Below are 20,641 nucleotides of genomic sequence, written 5' to 3' on the forward strand. Positions count from 1 at the left end.
TTTCCATAGACAAGTTTACGGTTTCCTTATTTAACGGTAAAGTGAGATAGAGGTGACCAGCAGGCTATTGGTATTCATAAAAAATCTAATGTGTACACTGCCTAAAGCAATTAAATAAATTGAATATTTTGTATGGCAACTATTTAATCTATCTGTCAGTCATTTCAGCACTACGAAATTTTCGTCCTTCCTTTTCTCAATCTTACGTACGTACAGTATTTTTATTCCTCCAATTTAACCCTTAATCTCGATAAATCGAGTCCAGATATTAGTACTGTGCATAATTTTCCAGAACCCAGCTCGGAACCATGGCCGACTCGAATTCAAACGAGAATACTTGCGTAGTGTGTTTCAAGAACGTTTTATACTATTCGATTGGCGAATGTGACCATCCCGTATGTTTCGAGTGTTCTACCCGAATGCGGGTACTCTGCCTGCAAAATGAGTGCCCTATCTGCCGGCAAGACCTTTCAAGGGTAAGTTACAATAACATGTTCATCTAGGAATGTTGTTTCTCACAACCCCCAGTTCAGTGTAACATTGTGCAACAATGTGTATTATAAACACAATTCAGCGAATCTTCCACATTATAAATAACAATAGGCGAATGATCCCTCTTGTTGAATATACAATTCATATAATATTTATATTTTGATAAACTTTTAATACATGTCGGATCTCTATAAAGTAATAAGGCAAAGAGAACTTCCTTCATTATTTTCTTATTAAATTAAACTATGTGTCTGTATCTCTGCAATATTCTATTGATGCTGGCTGTTTAAACAAGCTACTATTTTAAGTCACTAGTGAAGATTTGATGTCTTTTTGTAATAAAAAGATCAATAATGCAGAAATAACACAATTCAATTACCATTTGCTAAATTCTTTGAGTATAATAATTTGCATAATGTTTTAAGTGATTTTGTATTAAAATTAATTTATTTCATGACTTCTATAATCCTTAAATAGCATAAAATTAAAAAAAGGAAACTGAAATCATTTTGACTAGGAAACATTATATCAAACATATTATATTATCAAACATTATATCTTTCAGTCTAAAACAATGTTCTACTGTTCTTTAGGAATATGCCTAAACTAATATCAGTTGGGTATATATATCAGGATTTTGACCCTATTCTTTATATCAAGGGGATTCCCAAGTACAAGGCAGTTAAAATAAAGCCAACATTGCATTTAAATAACTTTAGTTTTAAAACAAATTGCTTAACAATTTTTTTCTAATAATAACGTTTGCTATTATGACCATAGTTGTTATCTTTTAGCTACATTGATTAGACTAGCCATTTTTAAGTAATTAGTTGCCTGGAAATAACGTAAAATGTACCCAAAGTTTGTGACATGTACAGGCCCAAAACCAAAATATTTAGGGGTACTTAAGCACTTAAAAATATACAAACAAGTGATAGTTTTAGGATTATTTTGATTTTAATAACACAACTTCAGAAGACTTAATTTCTTGTGTCATAATTTATTAAATTATTGCATTAATTACTGTGCACAGGATGATAATGCATGTTTCTAAATGACTCACTAGTTAATTAACATGATTTGACTTGTTATATATCTTCAAATTGTAAGCATTTCTAACATAAAAGTGGACACAGGAAACAATTCTTGGCACATTATTTAACAAGTCTACTGAGATTTGGAAATGGACCAATTTTTATGCCTTACTAAAGAATAATATAAAAACTGTTTACAAAACATAAATGTGAATTTGAATAAAACCGATTTGAATACTATATTATATACCTAAAACCTTCTCCTATGCTGAAAACCACATAAAAATTGGATCAAAACATATATACCGTTCAAACTGAGAACCTTCTTTTTTTGAAGTGGGTTAAAAACCATAACATTTTCTATGGACATTTAAATAGAACAGAAACATAATGTTTTACAGGTTGTATTTACGGATACAGTCCAACCTTATAAGGAGCTTCGCAACAGGGTTTTCACCGACCGCCTGTTTGAGAGACAGTTCAAGATCGGGTTCTGCAGCGAGGAGATCAAGCAGGCTTACGAGGCACTCCTGGAGAACCGCTGCAAGATCTGTGATAAAATACCACCATTTCGTACATTCACCATGCTCAGTGACCACATGAGGAAAGTCCATGAAAGATACTTCTGTGATCTCTGTGTTAAGCATTTAAGGGTAAGATATTATTTTTTCCATTTTTTCATGTTTTTTAGATATTCATAAGAATATTTCATAATAATGCTACTAAGAAAGAACACAACTTGAGTCTACTAAAACAAATTAAACCACAAAATATTTTCATATAAAGTTACCATTTAAAACAAAAAACATTATTCATAGACATTATACATAGATTAGAATAATTATTTATACCAAATATTATCCTTCTTAATGTATTAAAATTAATAAAATAGATGGAAAAATATATACTGTATCCATAAATCATCATTGCAATATTATGTATGTACAGTCAACTTCAGGTCAGTGGTAATAGTTTTATAGGAACATCGTACTTATTACTATTGACTTAAGGTTCATGACAGTTACCACTAATGTGCAGTTTACTGTACTATACAAACTTGATTGTGGTTATGCCATAAACTTACATAACATAATCAACTGTCTTAATACCTACATTCAGGCATCCATCAGTGACGGAATGCCCACTTAAATATTTCGTGCACTCAATTAAATACAACTTATCATACTAATTACCTACATTACTAGACAATGGTTCATCACAAATTGTTTATAATTTTTTTGTAACAATAATTTACTCGAGTGTTGTAATGTTATCATGTGTTATGTAAACAACAGTTAATTGCATGAATGAGGTTTTAAATTGATAACAGGTTCGTTAACTGCAGATTACAATATTGCAAAAAGAAAAAAAATTAAGATTACATTTTAAGCTTCATATAAATATAAAAAAGTCTATGTTAAATTAGCTTCTGCCACCGGTTTCACCCGCATTCCGTGGGAACAATTGCACGAAACTGGGTAAAAAGTAGCCTATAATCTTCCACGATAACTAACAACACTAAAATAATTTTTCGAATCGGACCAGTTGTTCCTGATATTAGCGTATTTAAGAAAACAAGCTCTTCAGCTTTATAATATTAGTATGGATTTCAGTCTCTACTCTAAAAACAATAGAAGGATCAATTAATGCAATCTGCTGTAAAATATTTTTTTATATTTGCAGATATTTACTATGGAGAGAAAGTGCTATACTCGCCAGGAATTGGCGCATCATCGACGGAGAGGGGATGTGGATGATACGTCACACAGGTAAACAAATGAACAAACAGTTGAATGTGATATGATCAGATTATCATGTTCCTAGTGGTATGCTGGGTGCTGCTGAAATACGAGCTATCAAATTCTTATGAATCGCTGATTCATTTGTTTTAAGTATCTACGAACTAAAAGGGTACATCTCGGAAGCGAGCTGCCGACTGCCACTGCACGAGCAGCGACTGCATGAAATCGGTTCATATCTGAGGGTGACTTCACGTTCTTATAAATACAATTGAGTAGTGCAGCTGCGGCACGTGCGGTCGATAGCTGGATTCCAAAACGTACCTTTACTATAACATAATGGTGAACGCACTGATCTTCTCTGTTTGTAATCTCATGCAATAATGTCGTGATAATACGCTATTTTTAACTATACCTATACCAATTAAATATACCTGATACGTTATATGCATTTAATTGCTATCTTTTGTTATCATCACAATACATGATAAAATGTTTATTACTTAATCTAAATGTGTATATTCCTAGTTCTCACTGATATTACATAATATGTGTCATACAATGTTATTTACTCATCATTTTATCCACATTTTTCTTTAAATCTTCTTAGTTGTAAGTAGATTGAGATGTAAACTCCTTGGTTTGAAATCCATTGAATTACTTTTTAATTTAAATCATACGTTGAATCTCCTGTCTGTTACATCTACAATATATGTATAATTTAATTACAATGGATTACATAATTAGATAATGTTCAGACCTATATTCAGTTATACGCGTAAACTAATAGAATACCTTATTAACTCATAAGAAATGTTCAGATCATTTCTATTCTAGTGACACAGGCCTTAAACAAAACAATAGCTAGGTACGCACGATTGTTCTTAAATAAATGATTGAATAAGCTATTTCTTCTAAAATAACGCTGCTTTCCTGCCATACTTTAAACAGACAAATATCTTGATAAAATAAAACCGGCCAAGTGCGAGTCGGACTCGCACACAAAGGGTTCCGTACCATCATTTAGAAGATGAACAAAAAATCACGTTTGTTGTATGGGGGCCCCCCAAAATATTTTATTCTAGTTTTCAGTATTTGTTGTTATAGCAGCAACAGAAATACATCATCTGTGAAAATTTCAACTCTCTAACTATCACTGTTCATGAGATACAGCCTGGTGACAGACGGACGGACAGAGGATCGAAAACAATAGGGTCCCGTTTTACCCTTACGGTACGGAACCCTAGAAATACGGCTATAGGATTTGTTTTCTAGCTGCGTCAAAGTCCTGTTACTCGTAATACGTTTGTAACGAAATATTCACTGATAAGTAAGCGCTTGACGACGGGAATATATGAATATAAACATTTATGTATGCCTGGGTTAGCTGTTTTGACTTCAGTTAAATGATGTGATCGGAATATGGTGCCGTAAACTGAATAAAATAAATATTAAAGTGATTTTTTTTAGGTATTTATTTTTCATGTAGTAATAAAGAGATGTTTAGCATACATAAAGTGTTTAAATGTGGAAAAAACATTAGTAAATAATACGTAATAACCAAATTTTTTAAACAATTATTTATTTTTTAAATAACACTACCTTTACGTATTTTATCGCGCTTATATAAAAATTATTTAATCTCGACGTTTCAACATTATTTAATCCCTACAAGTAGTTTTATTTAACTGTCTAATACTCGCTTAAGTGTCAGAAATCAACAAATTCTTTATTATTCACAGGGGCCACCCTCTCTGCGAATTCTGTGAGGAGCGTTTCATGGACGCTGACGAGCTATACCGGCACTTGCGCAAAGAGCATCTTTACTGCCATCTATGTGACGCGGATGGACGCAATCTGTACTACGCGTCGCACTCGGCTCTCGCTCATCACTTCCGCACCGACCACTATCTGTGCGAGGAGGGGGAGTGTGCCGGACAACATCTGACTGCTGTGTTTAGAAGCGAAATTGATCTTAAAGGTATGTGGGATAAGGTTGCTTTTTATAAAGTTTATAAGGACTCAAATGAGATGTAATTTTATGTCTTTTGTGTGGGGGGCAGAATAAAACTTTAATCTAGCATACTTTGGGGATCAGTCCTTTAGCAGTAATAATCAAATGAGAGGTGAAATGCTAAACTAAAATACGCACTCGTACTGAAGAAAAGACGTTCTCCTCTAACTTACTAGGACCACAAAGTCTGGCAACCAGTTTAACCTAGGGGTCTGGGTTCAGGAGGCCAAATAGGCAATTGCTAGACTGGAAGTCAAACCCAACAAACTAGAGAAAGGGCTAATCGATTCGCAGATGATGATGGGTTTTGGTTCATCATCAAATTTCCTTTCGCTCTGTGGGTGCAGCATGAGGGAGTGTCAGACTCTTACTGACCAATACATGTACCAGGCCAGCCAAAATTAAAATAAAAATAATATATTGTTTGGCAAAAAAGTAACTTTACTAATGTAACCCTAATGGGTTACATTGACGTTGAGCCATAAATTAAGCGCAGTTTGTATTTTGTGGCTCGGTTCTTTTGGACAACGTTCAGCGCCGGCAATCAAGTACTAGGTACAATAGGTCAGCAAAACATGCAATGTGAGGTATATAACTAACGTCCTCAACCAAAAAAAATATGTACAATAAGTCACCAGCAAAAATATGTACATGCAAAGTTACATACATATCTAACGATCGCCGGTGTTAGCGCACAAGGCGACGGTGCACGGGCGCGGCATGGCTCGCGGGGCGGCGCGGCAGGCACGGACGCTGGAGCTGCAGTTCAACATCACGCCGCACCCCGTCGTGCAGCGACAGCCCAGGTACCAACACGACATACTAAACCTAAATAAAACACCTTATTATAATAAAACATCGTTTAAAAAAAGTACCAACTTTTGTACCACGGCTTAAACCACGGCACCGTCCCGAAAAAAGTTAGTGGAAAGTGGGTACTTCTTAAAACTACGTTTTATAATAGGGTGGTTGGAGACCAACATTACAAGGTCATAGTGCAAAATCTCCTGAGTAAGTAGCGTCGCCACAATGCGGCTTTTCGGGGGACTGGGACATAAAAAAAAAATGTATTTGACCTAGAAGAAGGCGCTTGACCTACCTGCTTTATGGCACCGCCGCTCATCTTTTCTTAGTCCGTAGTATGCTACGCTATGCGAGATAACTAATGTTGCGTCTGACGTTGCCAATTCCAACAAATAATATAATCAAGCCTTTTGAAAAATAAATGTTTTTTGGAACCTACAACTTAAAATATATTACCCTAATAATAATCTTGACCTATATTCTTATCTTCCAGGGACAGGCGAGAAGATAGAGAACGTCAAGAACCAGTGGTAACTCCAACGCCCCCTACGATGTCGCAGGCTAACATCGACACGGGCAGCGTGGAGCAGTTCCCGCGACTGTCCGCCGCGCCCGCCGCGCCGGGACTAGTGCTGTCGGCACCGCATCGCGCTTATAAAGGTACGAACTTTACCGTGTTGACAACTTGTATGTATTTAGGTTGATGCTACCTTATCATAACAACCTATCTATCTACATTACCGCAAGCCGCATACAAAAATTTTTCTCCGGAATAGTTCTATAAGTAAAAACTTAATAATACATGAAAATCCGTGCAGTAGTTTTTGAATTTGTCGCTCCTTGTCAAACACTGGTACTCAGCTGCATCCGGTTAGACTGGAAGCCGACCCCAACATAGTTGGGAAAAGGATCGAGAGACAGACGCAGTCAGTTCAATTTGTTGTACCTATTATGTGAAGAGATAATAAATCCGTCGAAAGATGATACTTTTAACTAACTTCCCAAAAATTACGATTTTCTATATGCATACCACATTTTCTCTATATATTTTCCAGGTGTAGACGGTTTGACTCGCAACGACAAGAACTTCCCGGCATTGGACGGGTCCGCGGGACCGTCGCGAGCGCCGCAACCGGCCCCAAAGCCTACCACCGTCGCCGCTACTATTGTTAGAAATAGTGGGTTTATTTACTTAATTTAATATATATATAAAAAATAATTGCTGTTCGTTAGTCTGACTAAAACCGATACCCAACCGAACCGATTTATTTAGCTTATTTTTTGGTTTTAAAATGTTTGTAAAGGTCCAGGGAAGGTTTAATCGAAACGAAGTTCGTGGAATCAGCTAGTAACAAATAGATAGACACACATTGGGCATCAATCTCTTCAAATGATGTAAAAATACAATAATAAAATATAATCATTTAGTCAATAAATTATCTCGAGACTTCCATCAATATTGAAACATCGTCCAAACATGTAACACAAACATTACATATTATATTGTGTAATTTTTCTCATTATTTCTTTAACTACCGAATGGGATACTGATCACAAAGCCATACAATCCACTAATTTGTTCATAGACACAATTTATGCCACTTCTAATCAAGCTTCTAATTTGACATTTCCCATAAATATTGACTTGAGTTTATACCTAGGCATATCAAAACTAAAAGTTCCATATAAAACCTTCCTAGCAAAACCGAGCGTCTCAATCCAGCTGCACAGCCAGCCGGCTAGCGCCAGCAACTTCCGACTCACCCAGACCAGTGGCCACCGCTCCGTGCCGCAGAAGAAGCCGCCGCCTATCAGTAATGATGACGACTTCCCTTCGCTGGGGATCGCGAGGGATGACCACCCGAGTATCGGGGCTGGGACTGTGCAGGCGCCCAAAGTAAGTAATGTATGAGTGACTAATATGGATGTGTACTGAAGATTCTAGAACGATAAATAATTGGATATTTTGTCACTACTGAAATTGAACCAAAAACAAAAACAAATGCTAGAATACACATTTTGAATGCAGCAACTAAATATGTATGTACTATGATTTCGACACAAATGACGTCTAACATTGCTTCCACATTCAGTTTGCCAGTGCAAACATAGGACTGGAATTATTAATGATGATTTTTATCTATTGCAGGTAGCCCTTATCAATAGCCAAGAGATGCAAGCTCTGAAAAGTAACCACGTCCAGAACCATCACAAGAAGGCTCCGCTGAGCTCAGAGGCGTTCCCCGCGCTCTCCGCCACCGCCGCGCCCGTCGCGCCGCCGCAGTGGATCACCGTCTCCAAGCCCAAGGACAAGCAGAAGCCCGTCCGCGCCGAGCCCCCGCCGCAGCCCCGGGAGCCCTCCTTCAACCCCGTCGCCGACTTCCCGACACTGCCCGTCAATCTCACCAAGTCCAAGTCCAAGAAACAACAACCCCAGCCACAACCACAACCGCCGCCCACACAGAACACAAACGACAACACAAAACTCAGTAAAAAAGAAAAGAAAAAACAAAACAGTAAAAAAGAAAACTTGCTAGACACGTATCACGTGAATGGCACTAATGACAAAAAGTTATTGAGGGAGTCATACGCTTCAGTCAACGCCACTAACAATAATCAAACTCTAGAGGACAAAAAGGTTAAGACTGTGGACACTACGGCGCCCGTCAACAACGAGAAAAACAGGAACGGTGGCAACGGAGACTTCAGTTTAGCCGCTAAAGACTACCCGCCGCTGAACTCGCGAAGTGACAACAGTTTGCCGACGAAGAAGATGGTGAACGGCAGTGTGCCGCCGGGGTTCAAGGCTCGACCCTCGTGCGACGGCATGACGTTCACGAACTCGGCGGGGCAGACGTTCTCCGCTCCGCTGCACACGTACATCCCGCCGCCGAACTTCGAGCACAGGAACCGCGCGTTAGTGAAAAAGTTTTCTGTGGCCCTAGGCAGTGACGCGGCCGTGGAGGATTTTAAAGTGGCGTCGCGAGCGTTTCGCGACGGCGGGATCAGCGCGGAGCAGTTCGTGTCGCACTGCGGCGCGGCGCTGGGCGGCGCGTGGGAGGGCGTGTTCTGCGAGCTGGTGGCGCTGCTGCCCGACATCGGCAAGCAGCAGGAGCTGGTGCGCGAGCGCGGCGCGGCGGGGCTGGCGGTGTGCGGCACGTGCGGACAGCTGCTCGCGCCCGCTGACGCCGCCGCGCACGACGCCGCGCACTGGCCGCCACTCGCGCCGCGCTAGGGACCGACCGTAGCCAATAGTTTGTTTTCGGGTAATGTTATGCGACTATACGTGAGTGTCCATGTTGACATACGGATTTATTGTACAGAGCCACAGAGTAAGTTGTTCAGTAGACAGCATAGGTACTAAAGTTATATGGACCACCACTGCCAGATATGGGAACTTCAATCATGGGAATTTTATCCACAATTGAAAGAAGTTTTATAATTTAAAAATCCAACATTACTGTGTTCGACATTGTGTTCATCAAGTAGTGTCGAAGCGCCATTTGAAATACCTTATACTTAACTCTCGAAACTATTAACGCTGTGATGAACAGCTTACTCGGTGGCTGTATACTAACGTTTTGTATATACATAGTTATTTAATAGATTATTGTTCCTTGCAGTAGGACGGGACGCGGCGCTCTGTTGGCGCCGGGTCTGACCGCTATTCGTTTCGCTAGCCCCCACAGTCCCGCTGTGCATTATAATGTCAACATATTAAATCCACTGTAGCGCAATTACTACACGACTTGTGATTTTGTATAATGTAAATGTTATGATGTAAAATATATTGTTTCAAAGTTTATTATATTTTTGTACTTCTAAAGCAGAACGATTTCTTTAGTTTTGTGTAAAATATTTTTGTTGAATATACTGTTAGTGGTTTTATTATAACCTTTCGTGCTAAATTATAACTCTAAAGTAACAGTCCATCTCTCTAAATACATTAGTGTATGTAATACATTTATGTACATTGTATAGATACAATGCGTAAAATTTTTATAACGATAAATGTACATACTCTTATACATAATAATATATGTTCGAGTGAAGTATTTTGTTTGAAAGACTAGTTTACACCTTCCCAATTTTAAATATGTGGCACGTGCCCCTGCTATCTGAGGTAACCTCTTCAATAGATAAATGAGAACAAATTCGTGTCTCTGGGCGCAAGTCAAGTTCAATAGAAAATACCCATAAAATACCTAATACCTACAGATAAAAAACTAGGTACTGAAAGATAAACTGGTGGACATTTTCAAGTGTTGTCACAACATGAGAAATAAGATAAAATAAGTATCCAAATGTATGTCGGCCTACCGAAGTTAGAGGTTCCGTAGTACAAATCATCTTCTGTTTAGTTTTTCCCTCGTCATGCTTAGGTCGCCTTCCAATCAGGCCTTAGAATTACATGGCCTATCTGGTCTCGTAAACAGGAGGGAAAATACAATAAATTGCTTGACCATTAGACCCCGAATAAGGACCATATTGAAAGAGGGTATTCAGGGTTCGATTCTAGTCCCAAATACGTACAAAATGACCGCGAAAACCAGGGGCCCGATTCTCCTAATTTTACTTAAGCAACATACGATTCACGTTCGACTCGATTCGACTGAGATCCGATCCCGACTCGATTACGATTGAAGCGTATGTGGCATTCCGCTATTTTTTCTTTGAAATAAACGTTTTTATCCTTTTCTGTCATTCAATAATGAATCATTTTGTCTGCAAATGATTTACGACTGCAAAATGATTGTACAGCAAACTACCGTACAGACCAAAATTACCAAAATAGCAGACCAATCGCACACCAATCAAATGTCAATCGAATACGATTGGTCTTTTATTAGTAGCAGAATGCCCGATATGGTTAAAACTGCTATTGCGATCATATTGCGATTCGATTTTGACAGTATTCACTTAGGAGAATCGGGCCCCTGCGCTCTAAAAATATGTATGAAAGGAAAAGTGATCATGTAACTTAAAAACCTTGCTCATAATCTCCAATAATTATTAAATCGCTTGACCTTTTTTTCTTATTATAAGTATTTTTTATTGATCATGCGTTTATTAGTACATATCGTGTAAGTATGTATTACTATAAGGTCCTTCGTCCCTCGTTGGCTTCTCGTTCAATCGAACACCTTTGTAGGTACAATCACGGATGGATTGAAATATTATGGTCGACCATGACTCATAATTACTATGTTTGTGAACTCAGGATTCATTAAACACTTTATATAATCATTATGGTCGACCATGAACCATACACATGATTACTACGTATGGGAACCCATTCTTCATTACATTTTTAGAGTCGAAAGTCCCTATAACTCAAGCAGAAGATCTCGTTCTCTACGGAACTCCGAATAGAGATAATGGATAAGTGATATTTTCCTATATAAATTAAACTCTGTGTGTGGTCTACCAGTACAAGTACTTACGCCATGAAGCTGCCTTTGCTATTTTTGTGGTAAGTTCTTCCTGGTATTTACTTTTGAATACTTATATTTGGTATCGGTATGCTTGTTTTGACGCCATTGGCCCCCTAGGCATCGCTCGCCTTTAGCTTCTTTTCGACCACTTTGGCTTTCGTGGCAACGGTTAATGTCGTAGAGATAGTTGGAGTCATTGGATTCATTCAAATTGATCACGCAATTTGCAGCAAAAAATCTACTTGATTTTGGTTCCCGATGTACAAAATCTACCTTTATAAATTAAATATATTTTATGTGTCTTCTGTAGCTGTACACTAGCACTGACAAGTGCTGCAGTGAAGCACAGCCGAACATTTCCCAAAAACTTCATCTTCGGCACCAGCACTGCAGCTTATCAAATCGAGGGAGCATGGAATTCAGATGGTATGACTTCAAAGGGATGATATACTAATAGATATTAGTCTATGCTAATAGTGTATGCTTTATTTGAGATGTAATCGCAAAATTAATTTTAGATAAAAGCGAGAATATCTGGGACTATTTGACTCACCAATCCGGGTGCAATCGATGACCGAAGCAGTGGCGATGTAGCGTGCGATTCTTTTAATAACTACAAGCGCGACGTGGAGATGATGAGGGAGCTGGGCATCGACTCGTACCGCTTCTCGGTGGCGTGGTCGCGCATCCTGCCCAACGGCCTGGCGGACCGCCTCAGCGAGGCCGGCATCGCCTACTACAACAACGTCATCGACGAAGTGCTCAAGTACAACATTCAGCCGATGATCACGCTCTACCACTGGGACTTGCCGCAGAAGCTGCAAGACATGGGCGGCTTCCTCAACCCTCTCATCGTGGACTGGTTCGCAGACTACGCCCGAGTCGTGTTCGACAACTTCGGCGATAGAGTCAAGACTTTTATCACATTCAACGAGGCGGCGCAAGTTTGTTACGAAGGCTATGGTTCTGTGACGAAGGCCCCCCTGTTAAATTTAACGGGAATTGGTGAATATATTTGCGCCAAGAATTTGGTTCTCGCCCATGCGAAGGCGTACCATATTTATAATAATGAGTTCAGGCACAAACAAGGAGGACAGTGTGGCTACACCATCGCTGCCGGTGCTTCACTACCTCTCACGGATTCTGATGAAGATCGCCATGCCGTGGAATTATTCATACAGTTTCAGGTATGTGATATATCAAGGGAATACCTACTTGAGGTCCTTTATGTCTACATAAATAAAGGCAGCGTTAGCCTTAGATAAAGGAGATCTTGATTTATAAGGCTAGTAAAATTTGCATGTTCATCATGATAACATTACCTAATTCGAGACCAACATGTTGTGTTTTCAGTGGGCATTATACACCGATCCCATATTCTCAAAAGATGGCGGATTTCCGAAAGAGCTAACAGAGCTTGCAGCTAAAAAGAGCGCCGCGCAGGGCTACCCCAGATCTCGTTTGCCCGACTTTACGGAGGAGGAGAAGGCTTATGTGCGTGGTACGAGCGACTTCTTCGGCGTGAACCATTACTCGGGAGCCTTGACATCAGGCTCATTGTACACGTCTCAGCATGCCGTGCCCTCGTCCATGGATGATATAGAAGTTGGGCAGGTCGCCTTAGATGACTGGCTTCAGGGTGCCTCTCCTTGGCTGAAAGTAAGTACCTAGTTCTATTACGACAACATGTGTGATTTAAGTAAGGTTGTGTAACGATTTCTTCGCTTCAGGTTCGAAACAAACTTCAAAATAATACTAAAATAAATAAGTACTTAATTCCTAAAGCTAACGCTAGTTACTATTTACATTATTGTACAAATTAAAAATATTAATATGAACTAAAACTAATTAAATATTAATTCATAAGCAAACTCGGGAGGCACAGTAGAGGAAGTGAAGCATATTTGGAATACCAGTTTGTTTTTTGAAAATAAATTGAAGGAGAAACGGGATAGCTCAATAAAAAATACATTAAATTATTGTCAAAATATTAAACTTTAATAATGAGAACAATCAAATATAAAAAATACCAGATATATTATCAAAATGCCTATCAAACTAAAAATACTCCAAAAACGTGATTTGACTTAGGGTGCAGATAATTTGGAATATAGTATTCCAAATTATATTCATTTTTTTTTTCTTTGAAAATTGCTAACACTTTTTCTTAGAAACTAATAGAATTCTAAATGTTTTATAGTCATTGGCTCTTTACAAAAAAAGAAACTTTTACAAAAAAATAAAACCGACTCCCAAAAAACTGAAAAGCAAAAAAAACACGGTATTCCAAATTAACAACACGCCAACTTAACTTAAAGTTGCATGTCAAATTTTTAATTCTAGAAATATTCACAAAATCATAGTAATATCTTAAACTAACAAGGTCACTCCGCAATTAAAATAATTACAATAAAGATTTAGAGTATTACAGCAAATGATTACCACTGATTGCATTCTTACCGAAAAAGTTTTCAAATCAGGCTTCTCGTTCGCTGGGGGCTGGTAGCCGAAATGTCAAGATAGCGTCCTGTTTTTAATGCTGTATGGCTTTGTGTATCGTTTGACGTTATGTTTACGGCATAAAAACTCAGATGGCGTTTATATATATTTAGATATCGAAGTATTCCAAGTTACCTGCAGTATTCCAAATATGCTGCAGTTCCTCTATGTTTAGCAGTTCGCGACGCGATCGCATGGAGGGATCGATAGGCGGCGCGCGCGTAGGAATTTTAATTGTGCAGAGCTAACTGGATGACGCTGAAGGTCGGACGTGCCGCGTTACCTAAATATTTTCTTCTACCTACGTTTATTATATTGAGTCAAGATTATTCAATATAGAATTATTTTATAGTATTATCCATCGAAATATATACATATATATATCTAGTGCTTGCGCGGTTGTTAAAGTTTATAACAATTTAGTGTATTGTTTTCACCCCGAATCGGGGTTCACCGCTCCGGTACCGGACTTCACGCATTCGCCGATCTATCAGGGCAGTGGTAGTGATTGTTGGACTTTTCACGTATTGGTCTTAGTGAATATTAAAGAACCCACTGTATTTCGCTTGATCTAATATCTTTATATTTTTATTATACCTTCCTATCATTATAGCAGCTGTTTTATTTATCTAACTAGGAAAAGTTGCTACAGTTGGGTTTAAAAATGAGAAAAAAGAAAACTATAAATTCTTCTTCATGACATTTTCAAAACAAGTGTTTAAAAAGTTTTCTTGACAAAAATTTATTCTTCAATCTTTTCAATTTTCGGTTACTGGAAATGAGTTAACTACTTCCCTACTACGAATTTAGACCTCGACTCCTATTTAGGTAATACAGCCGTCAATTTATCTGAAATTTATTTTGTATTACGTAAGATAAGGTACGTACATCGGAAATATTTGTTATATCACAACAATATATCTATTATGTACTGGTGAGCTGAATATTATTTGTAATCTACATCCCGGGGTTGTTTATCTTGTTAGCATGAATCTGCAATGTTTTCGGTATCACGATAAAATGTTAGCAGGTTAGAGCCTGATTGGTATGAGATCCTAGATTCCAGATCTGTGTTGCCACATTTTATTAGGTCTTGGTAAAGATTGCCATACTTTCTTGAATGGTGCTTCCAACAAACTTAATCAAAGTTTTTTCTTGTCCCTAGAAAATGCCCAACAGTCTGTACCACGCACTCAGACAAATAAACGAGAGATATTCCGATTACCCGATCTACGTGACCGAGAATGGCTGGTCGACCCGCGAGGGTATCGAGGATGACGAGCGCGTCGACTACTACAGAGACGCGCTGGAAGACGTGCTCGACGCTCTGGACGAGGGCATCGACGTTAGGGGCTACTACGCCTGGAGTCTCATGGATAACTTCGAGTGGCTGGCTGGTTACACGTACGTATCTGGATGTTCGCCATTGACGAAAATATAATGTTGTACAATTGCCTTGAATTTGGCCGCGAAGTGTAAAACGGCAATCCCAATAATCAGCCTTTGTAACAACAATTAGGGAGCCTTCCAATTATTCTCGAAGGGCCGCGCAGCCGCTGTCTTAAATTATACAAATCGTCACAGCAAAGTAAAGTTAAACAATAGTAAAGTTCTGGTTAAACTGAACGGCCGGTTCGCCACTAACTTCCGAGCGCGCATGTAGCCCATACGCCTCACGGACATCAGCCACCCCTTATTATTCAATTGGATGATTATTCTGTTTAACCAAGTTTACTGTTTAACCAGTCTAACAAAGGAGTATCGGGTTGCCCGAGTAACTGGGTTGAGGAGGTCAGATTGGCAGTCGCTTCTTGTAAAGCACTGGTATCTACTCAGCTGCATCCGGTTAGACTGGAAGCCGACCTCAACATACATAGTTGGAAAAAGGCTTGGGAGATGATGATTATTCTGTTAACATAACTTTTTTATTACAGGGAACGTTTCGGCTTATACGAAGTTGACTTCGAAGATCCCGCACGTACTCGCACCCCGAGGAAATCAGCCTTCATCTATAAACAGATTATGAAGACGCGAATGATCGACCATGATTACGAGCCAGAGAGCTATGTCATGACAATCGACCCGGGACATTAGGATTTTATTGTATGAAGAAGGAAAATATAAACTGACTGAATGATTTTTTAAGTGTTTCATTTTCATTTGATTTTAAGTTTTTATAGCTATCCATCATATTACAGGTTATTATCTTAAAGAAAGGGCGGCCCTTTTTTTTTTTTAACGACGTCAAAAATCGTCAAATGACCCCTCCCGCTGTGGGTTAGTAGCGGTGAGGGAGTGTGAGACTCTTACTGACTAAAAACCGTCGTGTTCCGTCATAGGCCTTTTATGTACCAGGGCCGCGGTATCTCTTTCGAACAACCCGCAGAAAGGGCGGCCCTCAATTAAGGTTCTGACCGCATCCCGGATGGCTGAAAATTCGCATTCATTAAATATAAAGTTACTACAAAGGTACGAGGGAGAACAATGTACGTAGGGGTACCTTAGGGAAGGGAGTAGCTATATAATGAAGTACATACAGGAGTTTAAATGGGAGTCTAGGGAGTGTATCTAAGAGAGTACCAGTAGAAAAGTGATATAAGTAGACTTTGAATTACATTTATAAAAACAGAAGAAATAAGTCACGAAATAGATATGCTCTTTTTTTTAACGATGTCAAAAATCGTCCGATCCGATGTGGATTAGCAGCGGTGAGGGAGTGTCAGTCAGACTCTTACTGACTAAAAACCGTCGTGTTCTGACGTAGGCCTTTTATGTACCAGAGCCGCTGTAACTCTTTCGAATAATCCCGCAGCCCCGGCAGGCCTTGGCCCTACCTACTGGGCCCCGCTGAAGTATGCTAATATCTCAGATCAAGTAATCTGATACTTTGAAAAAAGTACATATACTTCCATTTTCATTCAGTGATTCATCAACAAACCAAGATAATTCACTGATTCATTTATTAGAAGACTCTATAATTCAACACACAAAAATAAAATATCAATAGTTTAAAGTACCTCTATTATGAGTCACTGCAGGAAGATGAAACAGATTCCAACTTTCTTATCTGAATTAGATTAAAAGATGATCGATAAGAATTTCAGCTTATAAATGCAATATTGAGTCTTGAATGTATTAGTGTAATACAACGCCATGAAGATACCGGTGTTATTATTGTGGTAAGCACTTACGAGATTGTCTTACTGGCCCGCAAGCTACCATGCGGTAGTAACATTTTAAAAAATATGTAAATTGTATATTACAGTTCTATGGTAGCAGTAACATGTGCAGTCGAGGTGAAGCGCAGCAGACGATTCCCGAAACACTTCATCTTCGGCACCAGCACCGCAGCTCATCAAATCGAGGGAGCATGGGACGCAGATGGTATGTCTTCTTGTGATAGAATTGATAATTTTGATGACTGCACTTGGTATTCCTCTTAGTACCTAATCAAACCTCGAAATATTTCTAGACAAAAGTGAGAGTATCTGGGACTACTTAACCCACAACAATCCGGGAGCCATTTCAGACCAAAGCAATGGTGACACAGCGTGCGACTCGTACCACAAGTACAAGCGCGACGTGGAGATGATGAGGGAGCTGGGCATCGACTCGTACCGCTTCTCGGTGGTGTGGTCGCGCATCCTGCCCAACGGCCTGGCGGACCGCGTCAGCGAGGCCGGCATCGCCTACTACAACAACGTCATCGACGAAGTGCTCAAGTACAACATTCAGCCGATGATCACGCTCTACCACTGGGACTTGCCGCAGAAGCTGCAAGACATGGGCGGCTTCCTCAACCCTCTCATCGTGGACTGGTTCGCAGACTACGCCCGAGTCGTGTTCGACAACTTTGGCGATAGAGTTAAGACTTTTATCACATTCAACGAGGCGGCGCAAGTTTGTCATGACGGTTACGGTTCCGTAACGAAGGCGCTGATGTTAAACATTACAGATGTTGGGGAATTCATTTGTGCGAAAAATCTTATTCTCGCTCACGCTAAGGCGTACCACGTGTATAATGATGAGTTCAAGCCTGTACGGGGAGGATCGTGTGGCTTCGCTATAGCTGTAGGTGCTGCCAGCGTCGGACTGGCCATACAGTCGAGGTGGCATTTGCCAGCCGGGCCCCAGCCTGCACGGGCCCCCCCACAGGCCTGGGTTGAGAGGCATGCGGCAACCTCAGCACAGGGGGGGGGGGGGGCCGCGCAGCGTGCCCCCTGTGCTACGGTTGCCCGCGTGCATGTCTCGTAAACTATGCGTCTTACAAAAAAATTGAAAGACAAAACAATTTGCTACAAATTATGACTTGACGAATTTTTTGTAAGATGCATAGTTTACGAGATATCGCGAAAAAAGTGTTTTCACCCCTTTTTTCAAGATGGCGGCCGGGGGACCTGGGTGGCGACCCCACAAACTTGAGATTAAGCTTCTATTGACCCCCCATGTCCCAAAAATAAAATTTCATCCTGTAATAAATGCAATACTCTGTCCTTAAATTGTAGGTAACATTTCAATGGGCTAAAATTGCCGGAAAATTATGGGAGTTTTATTTCGCTTTCTTTTGTGTAAGTATTATAGTGGTTATTATTATTATCAATAATAATAGTGTTTATTCCGCCGTTTATAAAATAAACTAAAGCAAGAAACCCTACAGGAATCGGTCATGATTTCGAAGGACTGAGACATTTTTGCTGTTGTAAGGTCGCGGCAAAAACGCGTAAAATTCGCAATTTACGCGGTTTTCTAGATCTAGCTAGCAGGGCGCCAAGCATACACTAGGGCTATAGAGGTTAAAAACTCGATGAATTCGGAACTGCAACATTTATAAATAACAATTAAGAAACGTAACGTATTTATTCACTCTCATCTCATAATTTTGATGAAACGGAACGCATTACGCAAGTAAAGAGTCTGTGGTTTGGGGAATCCCCGACGCGTGCGTTCGCTGCTCCTTGAATCGCATTTCATTGTTTAGTCGGTTTGTATTGCCCTTACCGCCGATACTCTAGTTCAATTACATTACAAGTCTATCGCATCAATTACAAATGTCGATCGAGAGTTGCTGTCAAAAGAACTGGAATCTTTTGCAAATAAGTTTAGTGAACTGTCTAAAACTCTTTGGGATGAGCACGTTTCTCCTAGGCAGCATAAGCAAGATTCAGATTCACAAAGCGACGAAGAAAACGACGAAGATGTTTTAGACTTAGACCAGGCAGCAAAGGACGCCATGTGTTTTTCCAGAAGTGGTTTGGACGTCTGTCAAAGTTGCATACCATGTGCATATTGTGTAATTCTCACAATTTCATTCACGCAAGTGACTTGTGAGAGACGATTTTCAGCATTGAAGCGCATTAAAACGAGACTTCGTTCTTTACTGGGGCAAGAACTGTTGGATTCGTTGATTATATTAAATACAGAATCGGATCTAATCAAGGATGACGAAAACAACAGCTTTTACGATCGAGTCATTAACTGCTTAGCTGAAAGTTCTCCTCTTTTAAAAAAAATGTTGATTGGCTAGCTTTATATAATTTGTTCTAAGTAAATACCTCCTTACTATTGTATTGTATTTTAGTATAGTAATAAATTTTTTATAGTTTGTTTATCTCAGTATTTTTCGATAGTATCCCATCACCATGGTCTAGTCTCGGGCCCCGGGATTGTGATCAGCCACCCGGGCCCTTCCGGCCCAGTCCGACCCTGGGTGCTGCACAGCCTATTGTTGATTCTGAAGAAGTTCTTCATGCTGTAGAGTTATTCAACCAGTTCCAGGTATGATACAAGCAATTCATTTAACGCCCTCAATTGAAGGACCTTAGATATTCCACGAAAGCTTGCTTATAGATGCTACTATAATAGATTTATTACTTTCAGTGGGCGATGTACAATGATCCAATGTTTTCGAAAGACTGAGGATTTCCGAAAGATCTCATAGAACTTGTAGCTCAAAAGAGCGCTATATCGTGGTGAGATATTGATAGATCTTTTTTGTTTCTAGCAAATGCCTAAAAGCCTGTACATTGCACTGAATGAAATACAGAAAAGGTACGGTGATATACCTATCTACGTGACCGAGAACGGCTGGTCAACCCGCGAGGGTATTGAGGATGACGAGCGCGTCGACTACTACAGAGACGCGCTGGAAGACGTGCTCGACGCTCTGGACGAGGGCATCGACGTTAGGGGCTACTACGCCTGGAGTCTCATGGACAACTTCGAGTGGCTGGCTGGTTACACGTAAGAGTGCTAATATTATGTCTCCTGTTACCGGTTTATTTCCCTCTAATTTAATTGTACCATTGACAAGTTTATGGATTCTTTTATCAGGACCAACAGATTAGCCTAAAATTTCTCATTTCTTTTGTAATTTATATTTATAAATTATATATTTTATGTTTTTAGGAAAAGTTTCGGATTTTACGAAATAAACTTTGCTGATCCTGAACTTACACGCATTCCGAGGAAATCAGCTTTCATCTATAAACAGATTATTAAGACGCGAGAAATTGTCTACGATTACCAACCAGAGAGCTATGTCATGTCTATCGACGCGGGACATTGACAACTAAGACTGAGCTGATTGTTATTGGAAGTAAATAACCAATTGTAATAAATGAAAAC

At 39.5% G+C, this 20,641-nt stretch overlaps 2 protein-coding genes and 1 pseudogene across 2 annotated transcripts; all 3 read left to right on the plus strand.

Annotated features, from left to right (window-relative positions):
- Positions 1-93: 93 nt before the first annotated feature.
- Positions 94-9,977, plus strand: LOC124633167 (E3 ubiquitin-protein ligase ZNF598). The gene is made up of 10 exons (XM_047168302.1): positions 94-206; positions 293-476; positions 1,928-2,179; positions 3,210-3,295; positions 5,008-5,246; positions 5,971-6,085; positions 6,577-6,743; positions 7,139-7,261; positions 7,784-7,980; positions 8,233-9,977. Exons 2-10 carry the CDS (start codon positions 309-311, stop codon positions 9,316-9,318), a joined length of 2,433 nt encoding a protein of 810 aa, XP_047024258.1. The 5' UTR covers positions 94-206; positions 293-308; the 3' UTR covers positions 9,319-9,977.
- Positions 9,978-11,137: 1,160 nt separating this feature from the next.
- On the plus strand, positions 11,138-16,156 carry LOC124633490 (annotated as a pseudogene).
- A 984-nt stretch (positions 16,157-17,140) lies between these two features.
- Positions 17,141-20,640, plus strand: LOC124633106 (lactase-phlorizin hydrolase-like). Its single transcript, XM_047168202.1, has 7 exons — positions 17,141-17,196; positions 17,283-17,401; positions 17,490-18,267; positions 19,163-19,274; positions 19,613-19,792; positions 20,019-20,257; positions 20,423-20,640. Exons 1-7 carry the CDS (start codon positions 17,171-17,173, stop codon positions 20,580-20,582), a joined length of 1,614 nt encoding a protein of 537 aa, XP_047024158.1. The 5' UTR covers positions 17,141-17,170; the 3' UTR covers positions 20,583-20,640.
- Position 20,641: the final 1 nt, after the last annotated feature.

The sequence above is a fragment of the Helicoverpa zea genome, chromosome 9 (genome assembly GCF_022581195.2).
Source record: "Helicoverpa zea isolate HzStark_Cry1AcR chromosome 9, ilHelZeax1.1, whole genome shotgun sequence".
NCBI classification, from domain to species: Eukaryota; Metazoa; Arthropoda; class Insecta; order Lepidoptera; family Noctuidae; genus Helicoverpa; species Helicoverpa zea.